The 26,366-nt window shown below is 47.8% G+C and overlaps 1 protein-coding gene across 1 annotated transcript in view; it reads left to right on the top strand.

Annotated features, from left to right (window-relative positions):
• Positions 1-26,366, top strand: part of LOC133356751 (protein piccolo-like) — a 99,831-nt gene that overhangs the window by 47,448 nt on the left and 26,017 nt on the right. Inside the window, exons 4-8 of the mRNA XM_061574408.1 lie at positions 987-1,068; positions 2,934-3,059; positions 9,255-9,363; positions 22,540-22,604; positions 24,358-26,324. Of these exons, the coding sequence (XP_061430392.1) occupies positions 987-1,068; positions 2,934-3,059; positions 9,255-9,363; positions 22,540-22,604; positions 24,358-26,324 (2,349 nt within the window). The remainder of the gene's footprint in view (positions 1-986; positions 1,069-2,933; positions 3,060-9,254; positions 9,364-22,539; positions 22,605-24,357; positions 26,325-26,366) is intronic.

Genomic DNA, 26,366 nt, shown 5'->3' with positions numbered 1-26,366 from the left:
AAGAGAAGCAAAACAATAAAAATAAATAAACTAAACTGTTTGTTTCACCAGGTAAGGCCCCACTGAGCTGTGTAGCTCTGTTTGCAGAAGCGACCTGGCCACAAATGATAGCTCAATGAAGTGGCTTATCACGTGCACATTTATAGAGAGCCAAATTAATCAACGTGTTTTGCGTTTACCGTCTGGTACAGATCATGCAAAAGTGCACATCTTGTTAAAGGAACGTTTAGTTTCGGCCGCTTCATAATTACGCTGTAAATGAAATGAGCCTGGTGCTGACATCGACTTGGACGCTGCCATGGTCTATCGGTTTGCACGCTGGACTTGCAACCCAGAAGTCGCCGGTTCTAACTCCTCCCGTGGCAGCTGGAACGATGGTGAAGTTTCTTAACCCCCAACAACGTTAAAGAGTACAGCATGGTTAGTTGCTTGGCAGATGAATTAGAGCCTCTATCAGTAGGGAGTGATCTCGGTTCGCCCAACTAAGTAATTTGGTCTCGGATGCCAGCATACGTTACCTACTCGTTCTTCTAACGACGTCAGGGTATCTCTAACGACCACTGCGAAGCAGATGGCGCGTAGTTCGTCAATTTATTTAATGCGCCGCAGTCTTGCATGTATGTACGTTGAACTTCTGTAGCACCGTACGTAGCCCACCGTGCTAATCGGAGTCGCCAACCAGGGCGGATGCTGGGTTAGAACCGCGTCGCGGCAAATGCACTACCGCTCGGCCACGTCGGCACTGCACCGCCCGCGTGTACGGGTCTCTTTCTGTTGGTGCCTACGGTGACGCTGCCCGCTCCTCTACACCGCACGCAAGCACGTATGTTGAACTTCTTTCACGCCGTACGTAGTCCACCGCACTAATGGGAGGTGCGGGCTGCACCTGTTTGTGAACCGCGTGGGCTGTGCGTGAATCGCGCGCTTTCCCGTCTTTTTGCATCTCATGCTCCTGCACCCCCCCCCCCCCCCCGCTGTGCTTGCAGTTCTCCGAGCGGTTGCAGAAGTACGACTTCCCCCACTCCCGGATTCGGCTCTCGCAGGATTCCCAGGAGCGCAGCGTCTCAGGTCAGCAGCCGTTCCTCTCCCTCAAGGGGCGGCCAGATCGGGTCGCGACTCACAGGGCCGTGTTCACGTGGGGGGGGGGGGGGGGGGGGTGATCTGAAGCACGCGGTCGTCGCTGCAGCTCCCTCACGTGGGGGGGGGGGGGGGGGCACGGGGCATTGGCTTGTCCGCCAACGCATCTGGCCTCGACAAAAATTTTTTACGCCAAACATTCGTGACCGGCGTGACCGGCGACGACGTGGAAAGTTGCCTTCGCACACCGATTCAGTCGGCCCCTGCGTTCTCCCGCTGCGTGATTCCTTCGCGACGGCCAATACCAGCTGCGGTCAAAGGATCAGTCGGAAGGGTTCATCTCCGAGGTTGATTTTGGATTTTCCTTCTTTTTTATCGCAAAATGCTTGAGAACAGTTCGAAGCGTGTCACCTCAACTCAGCTCGCCATTAGTTGTCGTCACTGGCGATGTTTGTTTATTATTAAAATGCTTTTTTGAATCCAAGAAGCTGGCGGGAGCAGGTGCGTATGTAGTCATGCGCGATGATTTAATGCGTCCGCGATTTCATAGCAAGACTCGTGAAAATTACATTTCTCAAATAACGGTGATTGAAATTCTAAAATATGGCGAGAGGCATCACATATTTATTCCCCCTTCTCTATTGGAGGTTTCCGTATTTTTACGATGCTTTACCATTAAATTTGCGTATATATAGCAGCATCCTGGAACCGAGATAATTGCTCTGGTGCCTTTAATGCCCACAAGAGTTCGTGGCCAGTTCTCTTGCTGCAATGTGATTTTGTATTTGAACACGAGGGTTTATTATCCATAATAGATGTATATTTAAACCAGACACCAACCGACACAGCCAATTAGTAAGGTTTGTCACGTTAACAAAACACGCCAATTCGTTACTAGTTCAGGACACTGAACAAAGTAATCTTGATTTGAAGCTTTCGTGACTGCAGGAATCCATACTCTTTGGTTCTTTCGGTAAAGTCACGTAGATAGAAATAAAACAAAATAAATCACGACGTTTCGGACGCAACACCAGCAATAGCCGCGATTTTCACCTGTAGACGGGTGCTTGTGTTGCGTCCGAAACGTCGTGATTTATTTTGTTTTATTTCATACTTAGTTTTTCCTGAAATAAGCAGAAAAATATGAATATATATTTGATCATGACCAGTCGTGTAGTGGTTAGCACACCGCGGTGAATTCACAGCCACAGCGATATTTGAACTCTTCCTGAAACCATTTTCTGCAACCAACACTGACCAGTGTGGTGAAGTATGGTTAAACACTCTCTTGCCCAACACGGTGTGGGAAGGCCAACACTGAATTGAAAACAGGGCTGTCCATTCTCATTATTCTTATTATCTGCACGTGTTGTAAATCAGATGTTGTTACTATTATTTCCTCTCTCCACTTTGGTTAAAGCAAAAAAAAAGGTCACTTAACAAATGAGACCTTGTCTCTTGAGTTCTCACCCGGTTAAGCAAAATAAAAATGGAAACTTGAAACACGTCTCCCCGAGGCTTACGCACGCTCCTACCCCGACTCTTTGCCGATTTAACTCGCCAGCCTGTGCCCTTGCCGACGGCGGCTCTTAGCAGCTGGCACGACGCAGACAGACCTTGAGGGCCGCGTGGCTGTCTTGATTGTTTCCCGGCTTTCACTGAGCGGTGTTCGTTACGATTACCGATGCTTGGCTCGACGCGTTGGGAAGCTAATTCGGACAGAACCGAAACGCCAGACATCGCGCCGAACACACCACCACCGACCCACCACCGATCCACCACTGACCCATCCACCACGGCACAAGCCGAAACCGCTTCGAGGGAGCTGAATTTGTGAGCTGCATTTGTGGTTGCAGGCAACGGGTTTGGCGTGCGTATCGTGGGTGGAAAGGAGATCCCTGGAACTTGCGGCCTAACAGGAGCCTACATCGGCAGCATCCTGCAGGGGGGAGCTGCTGAGAAGACAGGCCAGCTAATGGAAGGTGAGAGACGTGGAGTGACTCAACCACTGGAAATGATTCATAATTGATTTTTTTCTTTTTCAAATCGTCGTGGAGGTATGAAACATATGACGTTTGTTTTAACTCCAAAGCCCCCTCTGGCCGTCCGACGGAGCCCATCGTAAATTCAAGTTGCCACGTGGGCTAAATGTGCCAGCTGATTTAGTTTTTCAGCAAACAGGGGGGGGGAATGTTGAAAAGCAGGTGCAGAGTTTTGTTGCTGTGCAAAATTGGTGGCACGAGCGTTCATGGGGAAAAGAAGACATGTGTATATATGTCTACTGTGCATATATATTTATTGAGGGAATGTGCGGGCCCAATACATCACGTTGTGACGCACGTACCGCACACCGTCCACAGGAGCCAAACCGCTTATGAAAAGCGGGGGGTAGAAAGATGGGGAACGGGCTGCGCTGCCACAAACCATACGGAGTCCCACCGAAGGGAGAAAGGGTGACACTTATTTTTAAATAAGGGGGGAAGGGATGACAAGGAGGAGACAGCGATAAAACCGAAACACAGCTGACATGAAGAAAAGAAAAAAGAGGCGTCCTGAACGGGTATTGTTTCTCTCCACCACTCCAAATCCAGTTCCCCGTCTAATCTGCAGTGGTTATGCCCCTTGATCTCTGTGCATATATATGTTTTTTTTAAAGTGAAAAGAGAGTCAGTCTTAGAGGGAGGGGAAAGAGGAAGGGCTGAAATCTGAACAGTGAATAGGAGAAGGGGGCATGTACGCGCGATCCAGAAGTAATTTTACCGGCGTTGGAAAACATTGGTGACAAAATCTGCGTGACATGTAGGGCCACGGGCAAGGTTTTCTTAAAGAAACGATAGTCTTACTTGTTACGACACATGTGCAATTAACGGGCTCTGGCATTTACTGTGCACAGTCGGGCCACGACCTTCACCGGGACAAGCAGATTTAGAAACGAACGAACGAACGAATACTGCCTGTTCCTATAAACTCCCCAGGGCGTTGTACAAAACACCGACCTGCAAACCTCACGATGCAAGTCAGGGAAAATATACCTCGCGAGAAAAGGCCTGAAATAGAAGTAACGCAGTAACCGTACGGCCCTGCGACAATTTACTTGTGCCACTGCTGATGGAAGATCCTCCACTAGACGGAGCTCTAGAGAACCTCTTCAGCAGGAATGTGGGCCTACCAATCGGAGTACCCACACTTAGGTCCACCACACACGGCCTGCCGGTCGACTTACGCTCGTGAGTGCCCAGTTGTACTGCTGCGTAGACGGAGGAGGGGAGATTTAAAATAAACTTGTCCCACTGAGATGGAACCAGTGACCTCTGCAGTGAGTCGTGAGTAACTTGAGTACACTTCCAGACTGGCCAGGTGCGAGCACCCACATTTTAGCCCACCACAAGAGTAATATTGACAGAGAGTCCGTTGACCTTCCCAGTTTTCAAGAGTATCGAGGCCTGACCTTGCAGCAGACGGTGCTGATGATTGTGGGCCTGGCTTTGCTAGAATTTTTTTTTAATGGCACTTCCATTTGGAGAAGTGGAGAGGTCTCAGTCCACTGTGGCGAGATGTTAACTGCCTCGCCTGGTATACAAGAGCGGTCATGGATTCGATCTCGACCCTGACAAAGCCTGTATATTTGGAGTTTGCATGTTCTCCCTGTGGTCTTGAGAGTATTTGGCTGCTATATATTTCCACATGACGAGCCAATTCGTTGAGCTCTCATTTGTGGCCAGGTGACTTCTGAAAAAGAGCTATTATATAGCTCAGTTGGCCTTACCTGGTAAAACAAAAAAACCAACATGAAACTTTCTCCGGCCATTTGCAGGGGTGGCTGCTTGGCCTGGGATTGATTGGGTTGCCGGTGTCGTGGCGACATGCCAACTAAGCTGTCACTCAGCAGTGAGTGAGGAAGCCAGTGAGCCCCCTCCACTCCCCCCCCCCTGTCAGGAATGACACGCCAATGCCACGTGCCGACCGCGTGCCCCATTGTTCGCGTTGTGGCCTCGGTAGAAGAACACAATTTAAACTCGTTAATTTGCCCAGAGGAGGTGCATTTTTACCCACCCAGAAAAACGTCTATTTTTATCTTTTGTAAATTGTAAAAGTTCAGGCCCTGCAATGCCCAGCTCGTGCCACTGCTATCAGAAGGACGATCCACTAAATGGAGCTATAGAGAACCCTGTTACGCACTGGCCATCCTCCTTTAAACTTATTGTGCTACACGTATTTTATATGGCGTGCCCTTGGCCATAACATGAGGTAACCCGGTAATATTTGTTCAACAGGCACCTCCGATTAACATACAAACATACAGACAACCGGCCTAGTGTTTGCTTGCTTACAAAACGTGGCCTGACAACATTGGTCTAGAAAGCCGATCAAAAAGCTGGTGGACTAAACTACGTTGCTCCCAACACAGAGGGCAAAATGTCAGACCGTGGTGCCGAACAACACGCCGTGCAAACCTGACAACGAAACGGGAGAGCTACTCGTCATTCTTGCTTGTACTCCTGTGTCTGCAGAGCAGGAATGCGAAGAACATTTGAATCGCAATGTTCTGTTATGATTCGGCCAGGCACGCGGGGAGCCGATGCAATTACAGTGCAGGAACGCGCTGTTCACTCCGCCAACTGTGACGGCGCACAACGATTTGATCTGTGTGCCACGGGCTTGCGGTGCCAGTGCTGTGGAGTACTATTTAATGTGGTTTCTATCAAGGCTGTGACATTCTGGTATACTTAAGCACTGGATATATTGCTCTGTCAATTTCTATACATTTCCTGTAATGTGACCAAGCGCGTGTGCTTATTTTATCCCCTTTGCCGCACGCGAGCCGCTGTTGGAAGTGTCCCTCGTGGCCTTTCCGCCGTGCGCATTTACATTTGGTTCATTTCAGCTGCTTACCAAAATGACGCCGATGACCAGTCTGACCCGGCTATTGTTTGGACATTTTCGGCTGGAAATGTTTATTTTTTTCCCATCAACTCCCATGACCGGCCCGTTTGTGCACAGTCCACCGCTGGACGAGGTTACTCCAGCCACCGTGCGGGGGGCCGTGAGAGTTATTTGACCATACTTCACCACGCCGGTCGATGCATGGTTGGCAAAGGTGGGGAGGACTGCAGTGCAACGTTGGGTTTTTGCCGCGCTGCCGGCTACCGCCCACGGCGCCCACTGCTGCACTTGTCTGTTGTGCAGCATTCATGTTGCGTCCTTCCCCCATCAGTCATAAAACATGTTTTATATATATAATGCACTGATCCACGGCACCTGTAGGGGTGACAATGGAAGACCAAACAGAGTGAGTACACCGAAGGTGACTATTAAAAGACGGATTGGGATCAAAATGTAATAAAGAAGTGAACGATAAAGTGGTCTCATAAAACTGTCTTAGCAACGAAAGGACTGTCAAAACCGATCCAGAGTGTTACTCGTCTTGTATCAATGCTGCTGACATTTTGCATTCCCAGGAAGCCGTGCGGCTGATTGGTTGTTAGAAATATTTATTTTTTATGTCGAGAGACGGATATGTGAAGGGGACGTTGTCCGCTTATTTATTGCATCGTTTATATTCTCCACAGCGGCCCTAATGATTATGTTGAGAATGAAAAGTATTGGATCAATGTGCAGAGCCTTTTTTAATCCGGTTATATCACCTGCTGTAGCAATTAGGTCAGAAAACGTGGGCATTGGCAAATAAAATGCAGCTTGAAGAGATGAATGTTGGGAGAGACAGACAGGAAGTGCGAAAGGGAGAGACATGTTTGCTGGAAATTAATTTAGCCGATAATGTGGATACTTTTGAGTATTTATACTTTTAAGTCTCGTCTAAAAACCAGATATTCTTAAGGCCGTTATTTTTATTTAGCTTTTCCTTCTCTCCTGGCCTTTCCTTATTCTTAGAAGGCGCCCTGAGTCATCAGTGGAAGACGTCGTACAAATACATACAAATTGTTATTATTTAGATGAGGCAACAAACAGACACGTGGGGCTTGTCCAGGATGATGGCGCGTGGACACCAACTGGTGACGCGGCGTCAGTCAGGAGGAGAGACGCAGTGGCCAGGAGGGCGGCCGTCGTTGAGATGGAGCCACGAGATTCGCTCGTTCGCACGAGCGAGACGGATTCTGGCATCGCGTTAACACGCGGGACGATGGCGGTGTTGGCGAGGCCTTCATCCAGCTGTGGATAGATAATGACCGGTGGCGGTAGCAGCAGGAGTGGATGATAAGGTGGGTGGGAGGGAGGGGGGAGTGGAGGCGAGGGTAACTCTTCTTTCCAAGACGTCTCCACAGCGTGTGTACGTACGTACGTTTAGCTTCTTTCACACCGTACGTTGCCAACCGTTGCTAATCGGAGGCGCGAAAAGGAGGTCACAATAAAGGAAGAGTAGGCCAAATTAGTTTTGGCTCTCCAGAGCTTCCTGTAGTGGAGACCCTTCCGTCAGCAGCGAAATGAGCAAGCGAGTGCAGGGCTGCGACTTTACCCCTTTCACCGCCTAGTAGTTTGTGACTGCGTAGCTGTTTTATTTTTACTCTGCTAACTTTGTAGTCTGGGGCCCTAACCTTTCCAACACGGAGGCCCAACTGTTTAGGAGACAGCGGGGGAGATGGGGGGGAGCGATATCCACATCGATTGATCTGCAGTGAGTCAGGAGCCGGTGAGCCCCCTCTACCCCCCTCCCCCGTAAGCCGCACGAACTCTCCCAGTTTTTAAACGGATACATCTGAGCGAACCGTAGCATCTGAAAGAAAATAAAACCTCCGGGAAATTATTCCTGGAGCGCCATGGCATTTATGTCCACACCAAGCCCTGTCTATAGCGCGGAGACAATAACGAGAAAGAAAACACAATAACAACAACCACAACAACAGGCCATCATGCACATGCACAAGTGTTTTGTGTGTTTAGTTTGCGGTCCTTCCGCCGCACCTCCGATTAGCACCGTTGGCTACGTACAGTGCGAAAGAAGTTCAACATACACACATGTCCATATTAGAGGGTTGTTTTTTTGTGGGGGTTAGATCGCATAAATATAAATGTGTAGTTAAACCCGACACCACCCGACACAGCCAAATTAGTAACCTTTGTCACGTAAACAAAACGTGCCAATTGGTTACTAGTACAGTACACCAGTGTGTTGGAGAGTAAACCCACAACATTTACAATTAGAGTACCGTGACGTTTCGCCAGTAATTACAACGAGCATCATCAGGCGACAGCCAGAGTTATGGATAAATCCTCCTGCTTCGGTCTTAAATAGAGGCGTAAATGTGAAGTCTTCACTTGTGAGCCAATTCGGTGCAAAGACCAGAGGGTGGGGGGTGTCAATATATGCATATGAATTGCAATGGATCTCTATTATTGGTTGGGTTATTCATACATACATACATACGTGTGCTGAAAATAGAGTCGTCCCTGTGTGCTTTACACTCGCACAAAGAGTTGTTGCCGCACGCGGTGAATATAATTGGAGAAGTCTGCAAAGAAAAAATGTGCAAAGTGGCTGGCACGGCAAAGATGTTGTTGTAGCACACGCTGGATATTTTAATGGCGTTCCCACCGTGTTCACGATAAATTCGAGACTCCACGTTCTCAGAGTTGTCCCGACCAGTTGTGAATACTGCACTGAATTTTAATCATACAAGGTGAACGCTCCAACTTTGAATAATGCTGGAAGGATTACTTTAGAAAAGTAACCAGGTTACTAATTCCTTAAGCTTTTAAAGTTAACTACAAAATGTAATTCTAGGTATGTTATCTTCAGCACATAGTGTACTGGATTACCCGATCATGTTTATAAAACTAACACACAATAGCTTGATTATGTGTCGGTGTTTTGTGGGGTCAGTGGTGGCAGTGCGGTGCAGTGGAAGGCGTGCCACGCTACGAAGCTGCGGAGTTCAATTCCCAGCCAAGGCTAACATCAGGGGTGCGTTCATTGGGCAGAGCACTCCAGAGCGTTTTTTTTATTGAACGACCTGTTAGCTATACCGCACAACCGTGAGAACCTACACTGTGGTATTAATCGACGAATTGATGCATCGATGCACGGCTGCTAACTGTGAATAAATACTATTCTGATTTCTGGGGAGCAGGGTTCGAGTCCCGCTGAAGATTTTGTTGAACTTCTTTCGCACCGTACGTAGCCAACCATGCTAATCGAAGGTGCTCCGTGGCTGTGGCAGGGATGCAGGTGCTGGAGTGGAATGGCATGCCGCTGATGGGGAGGACCTATGAGGAGGTGCAGCACATCGTCGCTCAGCAGGACGAGGACCTGGAGCTGTGCGTCCGACTGTGAGTGATTGTGTGTCTATTGTTGGCACAAGTGGTGTATCTGTCAGTCATATCAGTCAATCAACCCATGGCACCTGGGTCTGTCCCGGAACCTGCTAGCAGCAAGCCTACGACACTTCATGTGGCCTCAAAGTGCACCTAGTCTGGCACAAGTGCCATGGTGATGTCACCACCACTTAGTGACAAATGGTGGCTGTTGTTTGTGTTGAATCCTACTGGACATTTGTGAAAAAGATCTTTATAACTCGTCACATTCCTCTAGCATAAATATTCTGATTCCTGGGGAGCGGTAGAGCAGCGGTGAGCGCGTTGCGTTAAGGACCCAGCCGCCAAGGTTCGATTCCCGCTCACGACCAACACCAGTGAAGATGATCTAAACCGGTCTTGGGCTTCACCTCGGTCGACTCAGCCTCAAATGAGTATCTCAACTGGTCTCTACTTGGGAACAGCATGGCGCTGGTGGTGGCTACACTGCTGCACATGGGCTGCCAGTAGTGACCTAGCGCTGTGGAGGCAGCAGCGAGGCTTGGTGGATCGCTGCACAGATGTTGCAACATTCCCTTGTGCAATACCCTGGTTTACCAGAAGGCGGTGCAGCAAAATGCAGACTAATATCATCTTTCCCTTCTCCGTGGGATAGAGTGTTACCCCTTCGCACGTGGGTGGGTGTGTGTTTACTCCGGGTACCCTGGTTTCCTCTTGCGCGTATCAACACTAATGGATTGGCTAAAAACGTCGGAATGCATGTGCACCTCCACGTGTGTTGCCTGCGTAGCTTTGTGAGATGCTGTTTGCGTGAACGACGCTTTACAAAAGCGCCGGTTATGCTGTTGTCATTAACCACGTTAGATCGCAAGTGGCTACCTGGGTTGTAACTCAGACTCTCAGCTGTGTGACTTGAACCCTCAAACAATCGGTCACATTCGTAAAAAAAAAACATTTTACTTGCGATACATTGTGCCTTGATCTTTAAAATATAAAGTACTTTGCATTCTACAACAAGTATCCCCCCCGAGACCGATTGCACGATTAGACGGATCAAACGAGACGGAGAATTAAAATAAAGCCAAAACAAACATGGCAAAAAAATGAATATCAATCCTTGAATCAGCATTGTGACCGCCCGAATCATGACATTTCACAAAATTAGCCGAATCGTTCTGCATGAGTGAACCATAAATGCCGAGCTAAAAAAAGAAGTCTCCAGCTGGGCATTGGAGTGATTGATATGAGATGAGACGCAAGGCACTCTTGAAACGCCGGGACATTCAAGCCACCAAATAAATACAAATCCCTATTCCTTATCCAAGTGAATAGAGTAAAACTACTCTTGTAAATCTGGACGTGGCCACGTAAATGTTGCGTGAGGTTTCTCTCCACACGCCACCGGTGGTGCTGCTGCTGAAACGGTGATGAATTCGGGCACGTTTTACTCACGCGACAGCTTCTATTAATCGGCTCAGTTGGGTGAAGGAGGGTTTTACGGCACACATTTTTGCACGAAAAGCTAACCCAAAAGAAACCAATTACGGATCAAAACTGCTGCTGATCCATCTCGCCTTTATTAGTAAATCCTCTTATCCGTGTGGGGGCCAAGCGATGCCTGCCGCAGCTTGCAACAGTAGATTACAAATTGACTGGCGAAAAATCGCAAAATAATCACAAAGCACATGCTGAATGACGTGCTGTGTGCTTGTTTTTTTAAATAGTCGCCGTTCCGTGCCCGCAGATCATCCTCCTGCATGCCCCTTGACGTCACACAGCTAGGAGTTCTAGGTGCGCAATTGTATTGTAACTCCTACTAAAGAACAGGACGTTGTGTCTTCAGAACATGTGTTTTTTGTAGCCCGTCGCCTTCAGAAGCTTGAATCTTCACGCGAGAGGCAGCAATTTCTCTTCGACTCCGGGGTTGTCTAATCGTTTATTTATTTATTTAAAGATCGCAATGTTCTGGCGAGTGTAATCCACTCTCCCATTGTCGGTCATCCCGTCCTTTGCTCGAGTGGCTTTTTGACAATGAAAAAAACAAACGTTAAGACTGCTTTTAAAAAGGGCGCACCGTTAGGGGGTGTCGTGCATCCAGCAGTGAATTGACAAAACGGCTGAGCATAAAGGCTTTTATCCTTGATAGTGTTGTGGTACAATGTTTTTGTTTGTACACTATTAACTGAAAAAAATATATAATACAAGGGGGCTCAAAAGTCAGGACGCATTGGGTTATTTCGGCATTACCACAGTTTTCGTGTTTATTCCTTTCGTTAATATGTTATCTATTGTCCTTATTAATATTTATTTTTCTCCCTCCCATTGGGTTCTCTCAAATCTGTCGTTAACAAAACTTGACCGAGAACCCTGAATGATTGAGACGAAATATAACTAATGAATCTTCAAAGATCACACCTGTAATCTTTAAAAAACAGTTTTTAAATAAAAACACATCTTTACATTCATTTCAAAAGATAATTAACGTTCATGGGAGTCAGTTTGAACATTTAAGTAAAATAATAACCCTATGTCTGACTTTTGGGCTACCGTCTTCTGCCAAGCCGATCCTTCCCCCGAGCCCATCCTACTCCTAGCCCATACTACCCCCTAGCCCATCCTACTCCTAGCCCATCCTACTCCTAGCCCATCCTACTCCTAGCCCATCCTACTACCTAGCCCATCCTACTCCTAGCCCATCCTACCCCCTAGCCCATCCTACTCCTAGCCCATCCTACTCCTAGCCCATCCTACTTCCTAGCCCATCCTACTTCCTAGCACCATCTCAGCGACAACTAGGCCTCACCCCAACCCCTCCTAAACCTCTGCCGCCTGTGCTCCTTACCATCACCATGACTATACAACCACTATTAATAACCCCACTCTTTATCTCAATCACTTATCTTACTGTAAATAAATACGATTGCTGTAAAGCAGCTTCGGAATACGGCGCTGCTATATAAATCTAACATATAAGATAAGCCGCACGGTGTGTGTAAATAACTTTGCATATTTCTCATAGGCGCCCTACAAGGGCAGGCGTACCAACATAAAGTAGCACATTCAGACAAAACATATAACACAACGGAGAACACGACTTGGGCAGATGGGGCCAGTGGCGTGACGTCACCGACTCCATCTGAGGTGGCCATTGGCAGTGGTGGTGACGTCACGTGCGCCACCAAGGGCCACCTCCGGACGCCGTGACCCATTCAATCGCGGGGTGGGTTATGCCGCGGGTTTTTTTTTACCACGGACGTCGTAACATGGTGGTCGAGGTGGCGGCATCTCTGATGTACACGACCTGGGGGAGGCGTTGGGGGAGGGGGGGGAACAAGAGGGGTTATTCTTAGGGTGGAGACGGAAGGGCAACGTGGTGGGCAAACATGACGGCCAGTGTTATTTTTTTAGGATGCCACCAGCCAACGGCGGGGGAGAGAGCGAAGTCAGAGGGAGAGTGAATCAGTGGTGGAGAGTGAATCAGTGGCGGCAGACAAGCAGGGGTGGGGAGAATTTCACACCGCAGAGGGAGCAGTGGAGGAGCAGAAACATCCTCCCGTGGTTTGATATAAAAATGTTTTTACAATAAACAGAAATTGTATTACTTTAAACATCAGTCGGACGTAGGTTCCCTGGCGCTACGCCGCGTGGCCCCAGTGCGGAGGATAACTCGATAGTACGTGGACAGACAATTTGCATGTGATTGGAGCGAACCCAAAGATTGATTCTTTTTGCATGCGAGACACAGTATAAGAAGTCCCACTTGTGGGGCAAAATCTGTGCGAGGGTGGAAATATGGCGCCCATGATTTCGAAAGATCGATGATGTTTTTGTGCTCAACAATACTTATTTTTTAGGGGTTTTTATTTATTTGTTCGACGTATTTAGGCGAGTAGAGGTCCATACGCAAAGGAAAAGGCAAATGCATTCTTGGTTAATTGTGATGTGACATCTACCCTGTGAAAAGCAGAGCACAGTTGTTGCAGTGTTATGCTTAATTGGAGACTTGTTTTGAAGGCAGCACAAAATTGGTGGTAATAAACTGATCCGTGATTTAATTCTATTTACAGGGCATCGCTCGCATTCTCTTTTTGATGGCCTAAAACTTTACAAGCTTCAATTACCGTCAGAGACAGGATGATAGTCGGGTTTGGTAATGGCCCGTGTCGTTCCGCTCTTATACTCTTCCTCTATTTAGACAAGAGATGTTCTTGACCTCTCGCCGATCGCGCACGAGCACAGCAGAACGCGGCAGACGTTTGCCTTGGATGTTGCAACTGAGCACAAAGGGAGGACATTTCACTCATTGGCTCTTGGTTACCATGGCTACTGGCACATTTCAAGACTGGCAATTTTCGGCATTTTGAAACGGCAGATTCTACACTTTTTATATATTGTAAAAAAGCCACGATGACTGGCCAAGGGCATGAAGCCAATTCCCCCAAAATGGATCACATTTCGTGGACTAATTCTCCCTCTGCCTTGGCCATTCTAAATTCAAAACCACCTGGATCTTACGTCTCATTTCGAGGATGTAATCTCCGCACTCGCATTGATTCACATGCTTTTTGGTCAATTATAAATGCTTGCGTTTTATATACTATAATGATTTACAGACTCCTCTCAATCCACTGCTGTGAATGAAGGCCTTCCCACGCCGTGTCAGTCACGGGGGGGTTGTTTGACCATACTTCACCACGCTGGTGAGTGCGGGTTCATAAAGGCAAGGGTTAACACGGGAAAAGTTCAGATATTACTTGCCACTGATTATAGCCGTGACTAGGAATTTAATTCAAAGTGCTGGATTTAGATGTGTATTTAATAATTTCATTTACTATATATTTAACCGCGTGCTTGAAAATAAAATTTCATGCTTTGAAATTAAGATTATTAAAACAGCGATACAAAAAAAATATATAAACTACGGAATTTTTATTATAGATTTTAATTCATGATTGGTGGGCAGAGTAGAGGAGATAGCATGCAAGGAATTTGCTGTTTCTAATGTTTTCCCTCGACTAATTGCTGCTTGAAATTTGCACGGTTTTATTTTGGAAAATTAGGTTTTCAGTTTCAGCAAAAGTGAGCCGTGCATAACGGTTTATCCAACAGGTTGATGAATGGAAATACATTTGTAATAGTTTGTGGAGAAACCTGACAGAGTTCTGCTTCTATTTGATTTCACACATGACGCTCAACACCAGTTTGTGCACAGGTATTATTTCCCGTGTTTAACGGAGTCCCATACTTTATACGGAGTGAGTTCGCCGATAAAATCTGCGGGGCAAATAAAACAAAAACACATCAGCATTTGTTAAACAAGCCTGCCTCTGCTGATGAGACCCAGAAATTCGAAACAATGTCCAGAGTCGGACCTTGGGAGGCGGAGCAGCTTCGATTCTGGATAGAATCGAAGTCGAGGGCAGGGCAGAACAATCGAGGCGCGCGCCCCCTCACCGTCACCAACCCAAAGTGACCGGCGTAGTGAAGTATGGTCAAACAGCCCCCACGAACCCGCACGGCTCACGGAGGGCCTCGTCTAGCAGTAGAGTGACTGGGGAGCGGTCGTGTAGCGGTTAGCGCGCTGTGCTACGAACCCGGCGACCTGAGTTCGATTCCCGCTCAAAGGCGGCCCAGCGTGGTGTTGGCCATGCATCCCCTCGTTCGCCATGCCGGCCTTCATAGGTGCTCGCTAACAGCACTTGATTTAACACGTAGGCTTCCGCGACCAATATTATCCATAATAGAGGTTTTTTTGGGGTTCGATCACTAAATAAAAATGTGTCATTAAACCCGCCACCACCTGGCACAGCCAATTCGTAAGGTTTGTCACGTAAACAAAACATGCCAATTCGTTACGAGTTCAGCACACCAGTGTGTTGTTGTGGGTTTACATCACTCGAATTGTAAATGTTGTGGATTTACTCTCCAACACACAACCGGTGTGCTGAACTAGTAACGAATTGGAATGTTTTGTGTACGTGCCAAACCACCTTACTAATTGGCTGGGTTGGGTGGTGGCACGTTTAACGGCACGTTTATATTTCCGCGATCTAACCCAAAAAACCTCTTATGATTAACATAACTTGCCCCAACAGTCTATTAAGGCTATACGGGGGATCTTTTTGCACTTGTTCACACGCATAAATATACATACATACACACAAAAACATATACAGTACATGTACAATAACTACGACGTAAATAAAATATGTATGGGGTGCAGATCTATTCAACGATTGATGATGTTAAGTCCGGGCTTAAGAGAAAGGTCAAATCTTAGCGGCAAATGTCGGAGCGGGTTTAACGGCACGAGACCCCCTTACCCCCCCAACCACCACCATTCTCTTTTTTCCAAGACATAACAATCAATCGGCTCTAATTAACTAGTTCATTTTAAAATGTAACTTTCACTCTCACAGTTTACACCCCGGTAGGTGGAGTGACAGATTTACTATTCACATTTCTTCATGCACTTTGCAGTGGTGTTGATGTTAGCTATGTAACGGTGCAAAAGGAGTTTATTGAACACACATTATATTATGGCAACTCAAAAAATTATTGATTCTTTTTTTCTCCACCTGAACATTGAAGGAGTGTCAAGTACCATATTCTCTGGGATGTGCACACCTACTGCAGGTGTCTCAATTTCCAGCGAGTTCAGTGCTAAACATTCTGTGTCCAATATGATGAAGAGTGTCAATTATAGCTTGCACGAACTTTGTGGCAGCTAATTGACACAAGGGCAAAGTCACATATCTTTTTTGGCATTTTAACACCCAAGCATCAAAGAAAGAAGATTCTTCGTATACCCTTAGCAGACTGCTGGGGCAAGTGCTGTTAGCGAGCACCTATGAAGTCCGGCACAGCACACGATGGAGTGGGTGGCTAACGCCATAAAGATAAAGATTCCCCTTGTAGCCTTAACAGACTGTTGAGGCAAGTGCTGTTAGCGAGCACCTATTAAAGCTGGCACGGCAAACGAGGGGGTGAGTGGCCAGCACCATGCCAACCGCCTTTGTCTCCCCGGTGGTAATGTTAACACGTCGCACCAGGTGCCCATTTGAGGCTGAGTCAACCAAGGCGAGGACCAGAGATGGCTCAGATTATAATCGTCACCGTCATCGTTGGGCCGTGAGCGGGACTCAAACTTTGAACGCCATGTCAGCGGCACGGAGCGCCAACCGCCACGCGGCGGTTCCGTAATGAGCCACGTTCTGGCCCGAGAGCCAGCGCATTTCACGTGGTGTTTACCTGGCAAGGGAGCCATTTCCGAAGACTTATCACCGCCAAAGTGCCCTGTTTGTGAAATATTAATGCCAGAAGACGGTGAAGTCCAGTGTTGGATTATGAGCGTCCATTCGGGGTGCGGTGTCGTTTTGGGGGCCCACGGTATTTTGTTCTCATTCTCGGCGTGGCACCGATTTCCTGTGAACGTCTGAACGCTGCATTCACGCATCTCTCATCTCTCTATCTCTCTCTTTCATGTCCGTGATGACTTTGTCAATGTCCTTTTTCAGGAGAGTTTCTCCATAGGATATGTAAACAATGCAAAGGTCTAATCTTTGGGGGGGGGGGGGGTGGGGGGGAGAAGAGATAATTAAAAAATATATATAAGAATTCTAACGATATAGTTATAAGGTAAATACATAATTGCAGCAGATGTTTTTTTCTCAGACAATACTTTTAATTAATGTACAACTATATTTCGGGTAAGCTTTTGGCTTTTAACCAAATCACACACAATGTATCTGATCTCGTCAGATCTTGGAAGCTAAGCAGGCCAGAGCCTGGATGGTGATTGAATAGTATATATGCATATGGTTTTCTTCTCATTTATGCAATTTTAAAATTCTATGTTGCGTATTAATGTGATGGCCCCTTCGAGGGGCAGATTCGTGCCTGCACGGTGCCCCACGTGTGCAAGGAAAGAATAGAATTGACTCGACTTGACTCGGCAACCGCTACGTCTAGCTGGTGTTACGAGGCTTGTGGCCGCATAGGGCAACAAGGGAAAGAGCCTTCGTTCTACAAGACAGGTTACGTGAACACGTGGCTCATCGCCTTTGCCAACCCGCACTTACGAGCGTGGTGAAGTTTCGCCAAATAGCCCCCGTGACACACACGGCATGGGTGGGCCCTCATCCAGCAGTGGATTGAAACTGGCTCAATATTACCATATCTCTTACCGTGAATGTCTTCTTGGTGTGGAGTAAGGCACCAGCATTTTTACTGCCAATTACTGTTTGTCCGTACACATTTACAGAACTTGTCATTGATAAATGACCTTTAATAATCGCCTCATGCTTTGGTTATTAAGGTCTTAATCTAAATCCTAGCTCTTCTCATTTGCCACAAAATCACATTAAATGGGAAATTCAATGAAGCTTTCAAATTTTCACTGTGATTCACTGAGATGCCATTGTGATCATTTGCAGTTAAAATAGCAAAACAAATATTGTTATTATTAATCAATTGCAATATATTATGCGATATTTTTCATAAAATTGACTGATGTCCTTGAACCTGCTCATTGAAAGCCATTTTTTAAGAGGTAGACCTGGAAAATAATAGACACTAGGAAGCCATCAATTATTTCCCAATTCGGATTTAAGTCTTTTGACATCTTTAAAATGTAGGATGCTGACCATGGTACCCGGCACACAGTGATCAACTTGAGCGAATACACCGTGGCCTTGAAAGGAAAAAGTATCTAATAGACGACGATTCAGGCAATTGCCCTTCGTCGTAGCACAGGTGGCTGGATGGGATCAGAAGTCATGATCTCAGCCTGGTCAATAATGACTTCGAGAACCATAGACATACCTAAACTTATACAGGGGCACGTAAGACGAGCAAATGATCACTTCACCTATGCATGTGCGTTGAACTTCCTTCGTGCCGTATATAGCTGACCGTGATAATCGGAGGTGCCCTTACCATTCAGATTGTAAATGACCTGCTTTAGTAAGCGCTGGCCAAAAGTTAAAAGGCTGTCCAGTTGATTCGGTGAACTTATGCATAATACAGTGCCTCTGATTGACGTTCATTAGTCTTTTCCAGCGGTGTTTGCATCATTGCTGGATCGCACGTGTCACCTTCCCTGCCCTCTGTACGGCAAGGTCACTGTTAATGTTATTTGTTGATCTATCGTTGCTCAGTGTCATGTCGTGTTATTCCAAATCAAACCTTTGACCTATCAGTGGAAATCACTGGACCCTAATAAAGACAATCGACATAGATTGCTCTCCGATGCGTTTTCGGGTTGCGTCCCGTGCGTTGCTCGGAACGATGTCGAACGTTTCGCTCTGTGCTGGGAGCTTCTTGTTTCGAGAGAGGTGAATATCAATTCAATACCAAATGGATCGGTGCAAAGGTGGGTGGCGCTGCCCACGAGTGGAGGGAGAGCCTGCACGAGAGGGAGATCAGATAAACTATTGAAACTAAACAATTTTTTTTTTTACCAGGTAAGGCCTACGGAACTATATAGATCTTTTTCAGAAGCGACCTGGCCACAAATGATAGCTGAACGAAGTGGATTTTCACGTGGAAATTTATGGCAGCCAAATACTTTAAACGGTTCTTTCTCAATCTGAAGGGGAAAACCGGAGAACCTGGAGAAAAATCCATGCGACCACTGCGGGGGAAAACACGCAGACTCCATAACTCACGACCTCCTGCACACCAGACGAGGAAGTTAACATCTCGCCACTGTTCCACGTGAATAAGCACATGGAATGAAATATCGGTCATGCCAAACAACCACACAGGTACAACCAGAAAACACAGGGAGAGTTTATGTAGCGCAACCTCAAAACTCCCTAGGGGCAGCAGTGGCTATGCACGTGGCTGCCTGTAATCCAGCACTGTGGAGGCAGCAGTAACAAGGGTTGATGGATCACCGCATGCATGTTGTGAAACTCCCTTCCCGTGGGTATCGAGGGGCGGTACTCTGGCTTGCCAAGAGAAGGCAGTACAGGAAAAGTGTTGACTCCACCTGTTCCGTCTGTACGGGCTACAGTGTTTCCCCCTCGGACTTGTGTTTTTTCTCCAACTAATCCGGTGTCTTCCCACGTGTTCAGCACTCGTTAATTGGCAGATAGCACCTTAATATATAGAGGGCAATTGTTGGTAGCGCCGTCTCACTGACTGGCTGCCGTCTCGCTCGTCGGTGGTTCCTCCTCATGCCTCTGGGTCCTTCTGTCTCTCTGCGAGAGCAAGGCACGTAGCAGGCTAAAATTATTACTACGATACGTGGAGTTACAAAATATACTCAAACACACCTTCACACAAATTATGTTCGCTCTGCAAGGGGGTGGGCTATTTCATCAAAGCATTTGTCGAAGTAAGCGAATATGTGATTAGAGGCATTATTGCTAAAATTATCCAGGTCCCTAATGACATTATCCAGAATGGCACGGATGTTGACGCCTTACATAAAAGCCCTGTCTTATGATGAACCTCCGAAATAGGTTATAATATTCCGTACGCCGTAATTAATTTGGCCAGGGAGGCTTCCAGCAGCTGTCATGAGACATTGCTGAGAAGAGGGAATGACTAATGGCTTGGGAAGCTTTATCCGGGCATTGATTTTTGTGTGTGTGCTGCCTTCAGGATACAGAGAGTGGCCTCGCTCTTCGCTCGGCATTTGTTTAACCGAGCAAACTCTGGGCCAGTTTAGGCCTCGTCAGCAGAGTCAGGCCTGTTTAAACACATGCTGCTGGATTGAACAGCGTCACCTAGCTGGATATTGTTTTGGTCCACATAGGATATCATGCACATTGCTCACACGATACGATTGTATTCACAATGAGCGTCTGTTCTTCTGTGATGGGCTCGAGTCATTGTCGTTGCTCTGCCTCGTCCACTCTGTATACCACATTCATTCGCTTCATATGAATTGCCTTTACATTGCTTACATTTTCAGGGTTCACACATGGTGTCTGGACCCACAGTCCACGCTGCAATATTCAGAAAGAGCGCAAATCAGAAGCGGTGCTCCTGGGCCCGTGCTGGGGATGCGCTGGGGTGGGCTCCCTACCACCACACGTGGCCCCGCTGGTCACTGTTGTGTTGCCCCACGAGATTGTGGGTTCGATCCCGACCCTGACGCCTGCTACATATTTGGAGTTTGCGTGTTTTTCTCCCCGTGGTCGTGTGGATTTTTCTCCGGGTCCTCCGGTTTTTCCCCTCCACATGTAGAATCAACAGCACTACGCGTTTAGAGTATTTGGCTGATATAAATTTCCACACGATAAGCCACTTTGGTTACGCTATCATTTGTAGCCAGGTCGCTTCTGAAAAAGAGCTGGATAGCTCAGTGGGCTTTACTTGGTAAAATGAAAAGTTTCTCGTTTTAGTTCCACCCTCCTTCATAGCAGTAGAGACCTGTCACTGTTGTATTGCCCCCCCCCCTCGCTGTCCGGGGTCATACCATGGGCTTATTGATAACAACAGACTAAAACTCGATAATGATACATTATTACCGTGCATCTTTTACTTTTATGTAATTATATGCGGTGGGGTTGCGGCGACTGATTTTTGTCAATAGCCCAGCTGTGGGCGATAGAAACGTGCGATCCGTGGCTTTGGAGGCAAGGATCAGTGGACGAGATCTACATTTGTGATTTACATTTGTGGGGCTTGCAATGTACTTTTAACGAGACTTCCAAAATGAACCAAACCTGTAAGGGGGCCAGGAGATGGTTGTCCAGCCCAGCTTTTTCAGCTTTCATTATCTGGTTCTTCTAAATTGTATTATACAGTTCATTGCCATCAGTTGCTCTATTGACTATTTCATCAGCAAATATGAAAATCAATCGGGTTCTGCAAAAGACTCATGAACATCAAATACCATTACGTACGGCCTGAGTTGAGTATGAAAAAAGTGCAAAATTGACAGTCACCTGGGCCCAAGACGTAAATAAGATGATGTATATTGAGAAACGATTAAAACAACTCTTTTCAATGTGAAGACATTTGAGTGTTTTCCGCTCGTACCTGGCCCTCCTGCCGTGGTTCCATCAGTGGCACAAAGACCCTCTCATTTCAATCCTTAATCATGCAACAACTAACATTTTACTACATGGTGGCCGAGCCAAACAATTGCATCAGCAGTAGCTGAGTATAAAAAAGTCTTACTTATTGTGCAGGAGCTGGGGATGTGGGTCCGATTTTACGCGTGCGACACGAGCTGGAATTGTTTGCAGCTATCGTTTCCCCCCCTATTTTCCTCTCCACGGCGCTCTTGATGCATCGTTGTTGTTGCCGTAGTTTCGCACCTTGAGATGCACTCACATTTAAGCGCCGAAACAAAATTCAAATTCTGCATCTCAAAGTTCTGCAGCGTACCTTAGTTCTCGTGTACAGCAAAAATCTAGTAAAAATAGATTTTTTAAAAATATCTAATTCTACATCGCGTGTCTCGTCTTATGGGCCCCCCAGTTTCTTTCTTCATGCAAAAAAACATTGCCTTAAAAAAGAAAATGGCCATTATTTTTCTGGATAAACTACACTCTTTAGCCATTAAAACATTATTCCTGGATAAATGACATTGCTCTACGGGGTGATTCGTATATAATCTATATACCCTACTTGATTTCTAATGATGTCCATTTACTCTCGTCTGAATGGGTGATTGGTGCGATGGGCCCCGTGTCCTTACAGGCATGAGAGTGAAGTGATTTAACAAGTGTATCGACATTGGTGGGAGACGTGTAGAGCCTTTGTTTTTCTCTTTCTATGACTTCTCACGACTATTTTAGTCGGGGGGGGGGGGTGTTATTGCGGCCTGAGAGTTTTGATGAGCTGGCCTAGTTGAAGACAATATGTCTTACCCGAACTGTTGATAATATCTTCGTGCAGTGATTGTACTTGGTTCTCAAGCAATTGTTTTCCACCACAGTCGGTTCGTGTCCTGGTCCTCCTGCTTTTGGTTGCCGTTAAAACACGCTTAAAAAATCCGCATTGGTGCCCTATAAAGATATTAAGACAATTTCATGGGAGAGAAAATTTATCTGAACCTCCTCACTCTCCCATACTAAAAATGAGCAACCCTCACAGGGTGTGGGGGGGGGGTTCGTGATAATTTGTGATGAGGCATTTTGATTTGCGATCCGAGTGGTCATTGCGCGTTCTGATTGGGCTCACTGACGGACGTGCCCTGCCTTGCTTGCGCTGCTGTTTGTGCCTTAGGGACCTCAATATGCTGCTGGAGACCAAGCGCATGGACTCCACTGAGCAAGTGTACTCCCCTTCTGGTGTGTATACCTTTTTTTGTTTGTCTGTCATTATACATGTGCATTTGTCACAGACAACCCCCGTATAGACTTAACAGACTTTTTAGGGCCAAGTGCTGTTAGCGAGCAGCACCTATGAAGACTGGCACAGCACACAAGAAGGTGGGTGTCCAGAACCACGCCCGGCCGCCTTTGTCTCCCCAGTGGCTATGTTTACGCACCGGGTACTCGTTTGAGGCAGTGCAATGCGTCCTCACCGCTGCACCACTGCGTCTGACCGGGCACGTCAAGACCTCTACACGCAAATGCGAGCAAATGTTTGTTCCCCCCCCCTTCTCTGTATTAACACAGAGGCACGTGCGAGTGCCGGTGATTAATTTGGCACCCTTAGAATGGCCACGTTTGTTTTGGCGCCTGCCACTGCTAAAACCAGAAGCGGTGGCGCGCTCTGCAGGGCTGCAGCCGTCGCATTCTCATCGCCGCAGTCAGCGCCGCACGTTTTGTCGCCACAGTGGCGCAAACATGGCCGTGGTGAGACCATTTTGAGAGAGAGAAAACAATACTTGAAAGTAAATGTGCGATCCCTGGCTGCATTGAAGCTTCCAGTCGATGGCTCAGCAACGCGTTTCTACCGTCATATTCACAAAACACGAACCCTGCTCTATTCAACCCGTTATCGCATTAATCATTCTGCCTGAGCGGTAAGCCTCACAATTCTTCTGCTTCCAAGGAGTCTGTTGCAAACAGCTGATAAGAGCCGTTGGTTAGCGTTGTTGGGAAGTCATTCTTGGAACGATTAAGGAACTATGCAACGAGCATGCTTCATTCGTTTCTGTAAAAAAATAATCTCTGCAGAAATATCAGCATGCACTGGAGGGTAAATGGCAGCCTTCAATTATCCTCAACAAATAAGGCACATTATTGTACATGTCTTGGCATCTTCATCATACATCATTTTTCTGCAAGCTCATCTCGATACTTGCAATGTTAACATTACAATGTCACGTAAGGTATATTAAAATGTTTTAGGGTGTAGATTTAAGAGGCCGGAGAGCAGCAGTGGTCCGTGCCACTGGGCTGTGATTCCCAGGCGTGGCTCACGTAAGTGGCAAATGCAATCTGAACCAGACGCCGGTCCCCTTTGACCTTTCACCAACCCATTGCTGACCATCGTGGTGAAGTATGGTCAAAGCAAACGTGCATGGCTGGTACAGTGTGGGGAGGCCATCCAGACAAAAGGCTGAAAAAATAAAATGAAAAAATATGGGAAATTTTTATTTATCCACGGAAATATGCATTACCATTTCTCGCATAGTAAGACCATTCATTAATCGTTGTACAATATGACAAACACCTAAGATAATACACTGGGGGGAAATGCAGGCTACTCTATTACAATTGATGTGCATAAAAAACATGAAACAGTGCTAATCCCCGTGGATGTACTGCCAAAGTAATACAGCTTGGTAAAGGATTAAAATCCAAAGATGTATATTGCGTGATTCAGCAACAGATATCTAGAAATGTGAGTAGAAATTTGAGAGTGTCCAGTTGTCAGGCTCAGGATCAGAATCTTTATTTAGACTGGAGAAATCCGATGAGCAATGAATCTCTTTTTCACACATGTCCAGGATGTTAATCCACAAATCTCAACAGTGCAAAAGCCATTGCCGTATGTTGCTTGGCACTTGTTTAGTGAAGTGTGGTTTGTTTTTTTGTCGTTTCCACAGTGTGTATGACATTTACACATCTATACATTTCTTTTTTATTACAGCTGAAAAACAAAAGTGCATGGGGGTGGATCCACAACAGCTGGCGCTGGAACTGAGAAAAGTGGCAATGAGAGAGGCATCTGACAGCAATGATGAGGACATTCCCACAAACCCGGACTCGTCATCAAACTCGTCCCTGAAACGAGAGCACTCCGCCTATGACAGAGCCCTTCACGAACCCCATGCTGGCATCTCCATGAACGGAAGGTCGACTTCGAAGCCGGATCACGACGCATTAAACAGGGCTAAACTGGAACTGCTCAGCACCAGCCAATTGTCGAATTCAAGACCTCCGCCAAAGACTGATCAAAACAGCACTGGTTGTGCTGATTCTGGGTGCTCTCCGAGACATTCGCCCTCGCCAGGGTCAGCTTCCATCCCGAGCCAAAGGCCCCCGAGGCTCGCAGATTGTCAGCAGAGCACCGTGACCTCCTCCGGTTCTTGTTCGTCGCCAAAACAGTCGAGCGAATCGTCGGGGAGGGCTCAAACGCCCGTGGACACCGCGACGGTTTCCCGTCTGTCCCCTGTCCTCCAGCAGACCCACCTCCCCCAGCCTTCTCAGATAAAGGGCTTCTACCAGGGCCCTGAATTGGGCCCAAAAGCTGGGCAGGTGTCACACAGTGCCCAGCCCCAGCACCCATCAGGGCCCTACATGCTGCCCTGCTCACCATCAAGATCAAATTTTTCGGCAAACCAGTCAACGAACCGGCAACCAAGCCCCCCGCACGGCGGCTTTGTGCCCAAGCACCCATATACGGCAATGCCTACTCATTCCTCCCACCATCCGATTGTCATTCACCACACGGACGACAGACATCCACCGCAGCATCTTCACAATGCACCCCCGACTTATTGTGTGGACAGAGCCACGTGCGCACCGATGGACCGATGCCAGCCTCTACAAATGCACGGTGGCTGCGCTGCCAACAGCTCGTCGCCTAAACCCATTCAGTCGGCCGCCGAAACGGGAAATCCTCAGGCTGCGCATAACGCGCCCCATCCGAGTAGCCAATCGCCAAGGCACGGTCTCGTGCCCCTCGAAAAGATCGCCTTTCAGCAAATGGCAACTACCTCATCCCCGGCCTGCGCAGTCCCCCGACCAGTGCTGCCGGCTCACGGGCGGAGCGCGCCGCAGCCGCCGCATGGAAGTTCCGCCGCCTTCTGCTCCAGCCCCAAACCGGCGCCTCCGGTTCCCGAGAGAAACCAGTCGCTCCAGGCGCACGGCGGCGGTGGCCCTGCACTGGGCCCTGAAGCGCGGCAGGCTCACCCGGCCCAGCAGCCACAATCTTCGTACCGGGCGGTGAGCGCCGTGCCCCGTCCCAGCCACCCGCCGCAAGACAGAAACCAAGGGCAGGGCGTGCACGGTGTGCACGGCGCTCCGCCGCCGTACAGCACCATCCCCAGGCCTGCCAGTCCGGGGCTCGACAGAAGTCAGCTGCAGCACGTGCAACCCGGCGCCCCGGCTTGCAGCCCAGCCGCGAAAGCCACGCGTCCTGTGCAGAGGACTCAGAATGCACCTCCTCCCTACAGCGCAGTGCCCAGGCCGTACCCCCCGGCTTTGGACGGATCTCAAGCACATTACTCCCACGGCAACCCGGGAGCTGCGGGTCAAACCGTGGCGTGCAATCAAGCGGGCGTGGTGGTCAGGAAGCAGCCTCAGTTCTTGCAGACTATTGTGACGCCATCGGGCGCCATGTACGCGGTGGGGTTTCCCGGTGCAGAGCGCTATCACGCCGAGTGCCACCAAGTGCTGCCCGAAATGCCTCCTCATCCGTGCTGCGCTCCGATGCCCCCCGTGCATGCGAGCAACGCTGTCAACAGCAGCGTTCCTCCTCCACCCAGCAGCACGTCTCACTCACAAGCCACGAGGAACAGTGGGGCAGCTGTCGACGCCTCCTTGCCTCCAAGAGCGCCGACAGCCTCTGCAGCCGCAGTGACGAAGAAGCAGCAGCAGCAGCAGGACATTAAGGTAACATCAACTTCGCAGATGGGGGAAACGCTCGTGTGAATC

Source organism: Lethenteron reissneri, chromosome 55, assembly GCF_015708825.2.
Source record: "Lethenteron reissneri isolate LAM-NWPU_2019-01 chromosome 55, ASM1570882v1, whole genome shotgun sequence".
NCBI lineage: Eukaryota > Metazoa > Chordata > Hyperoartia > Petromyzontiformes > Petromyzontidae > Lethenteron > Lethenteron reissneri.
The sequence above is the reverse complement of the archived record's forward strand: the minus strand, read 5'-3'. Positions and strand labels throughout refer to the sequence as shown.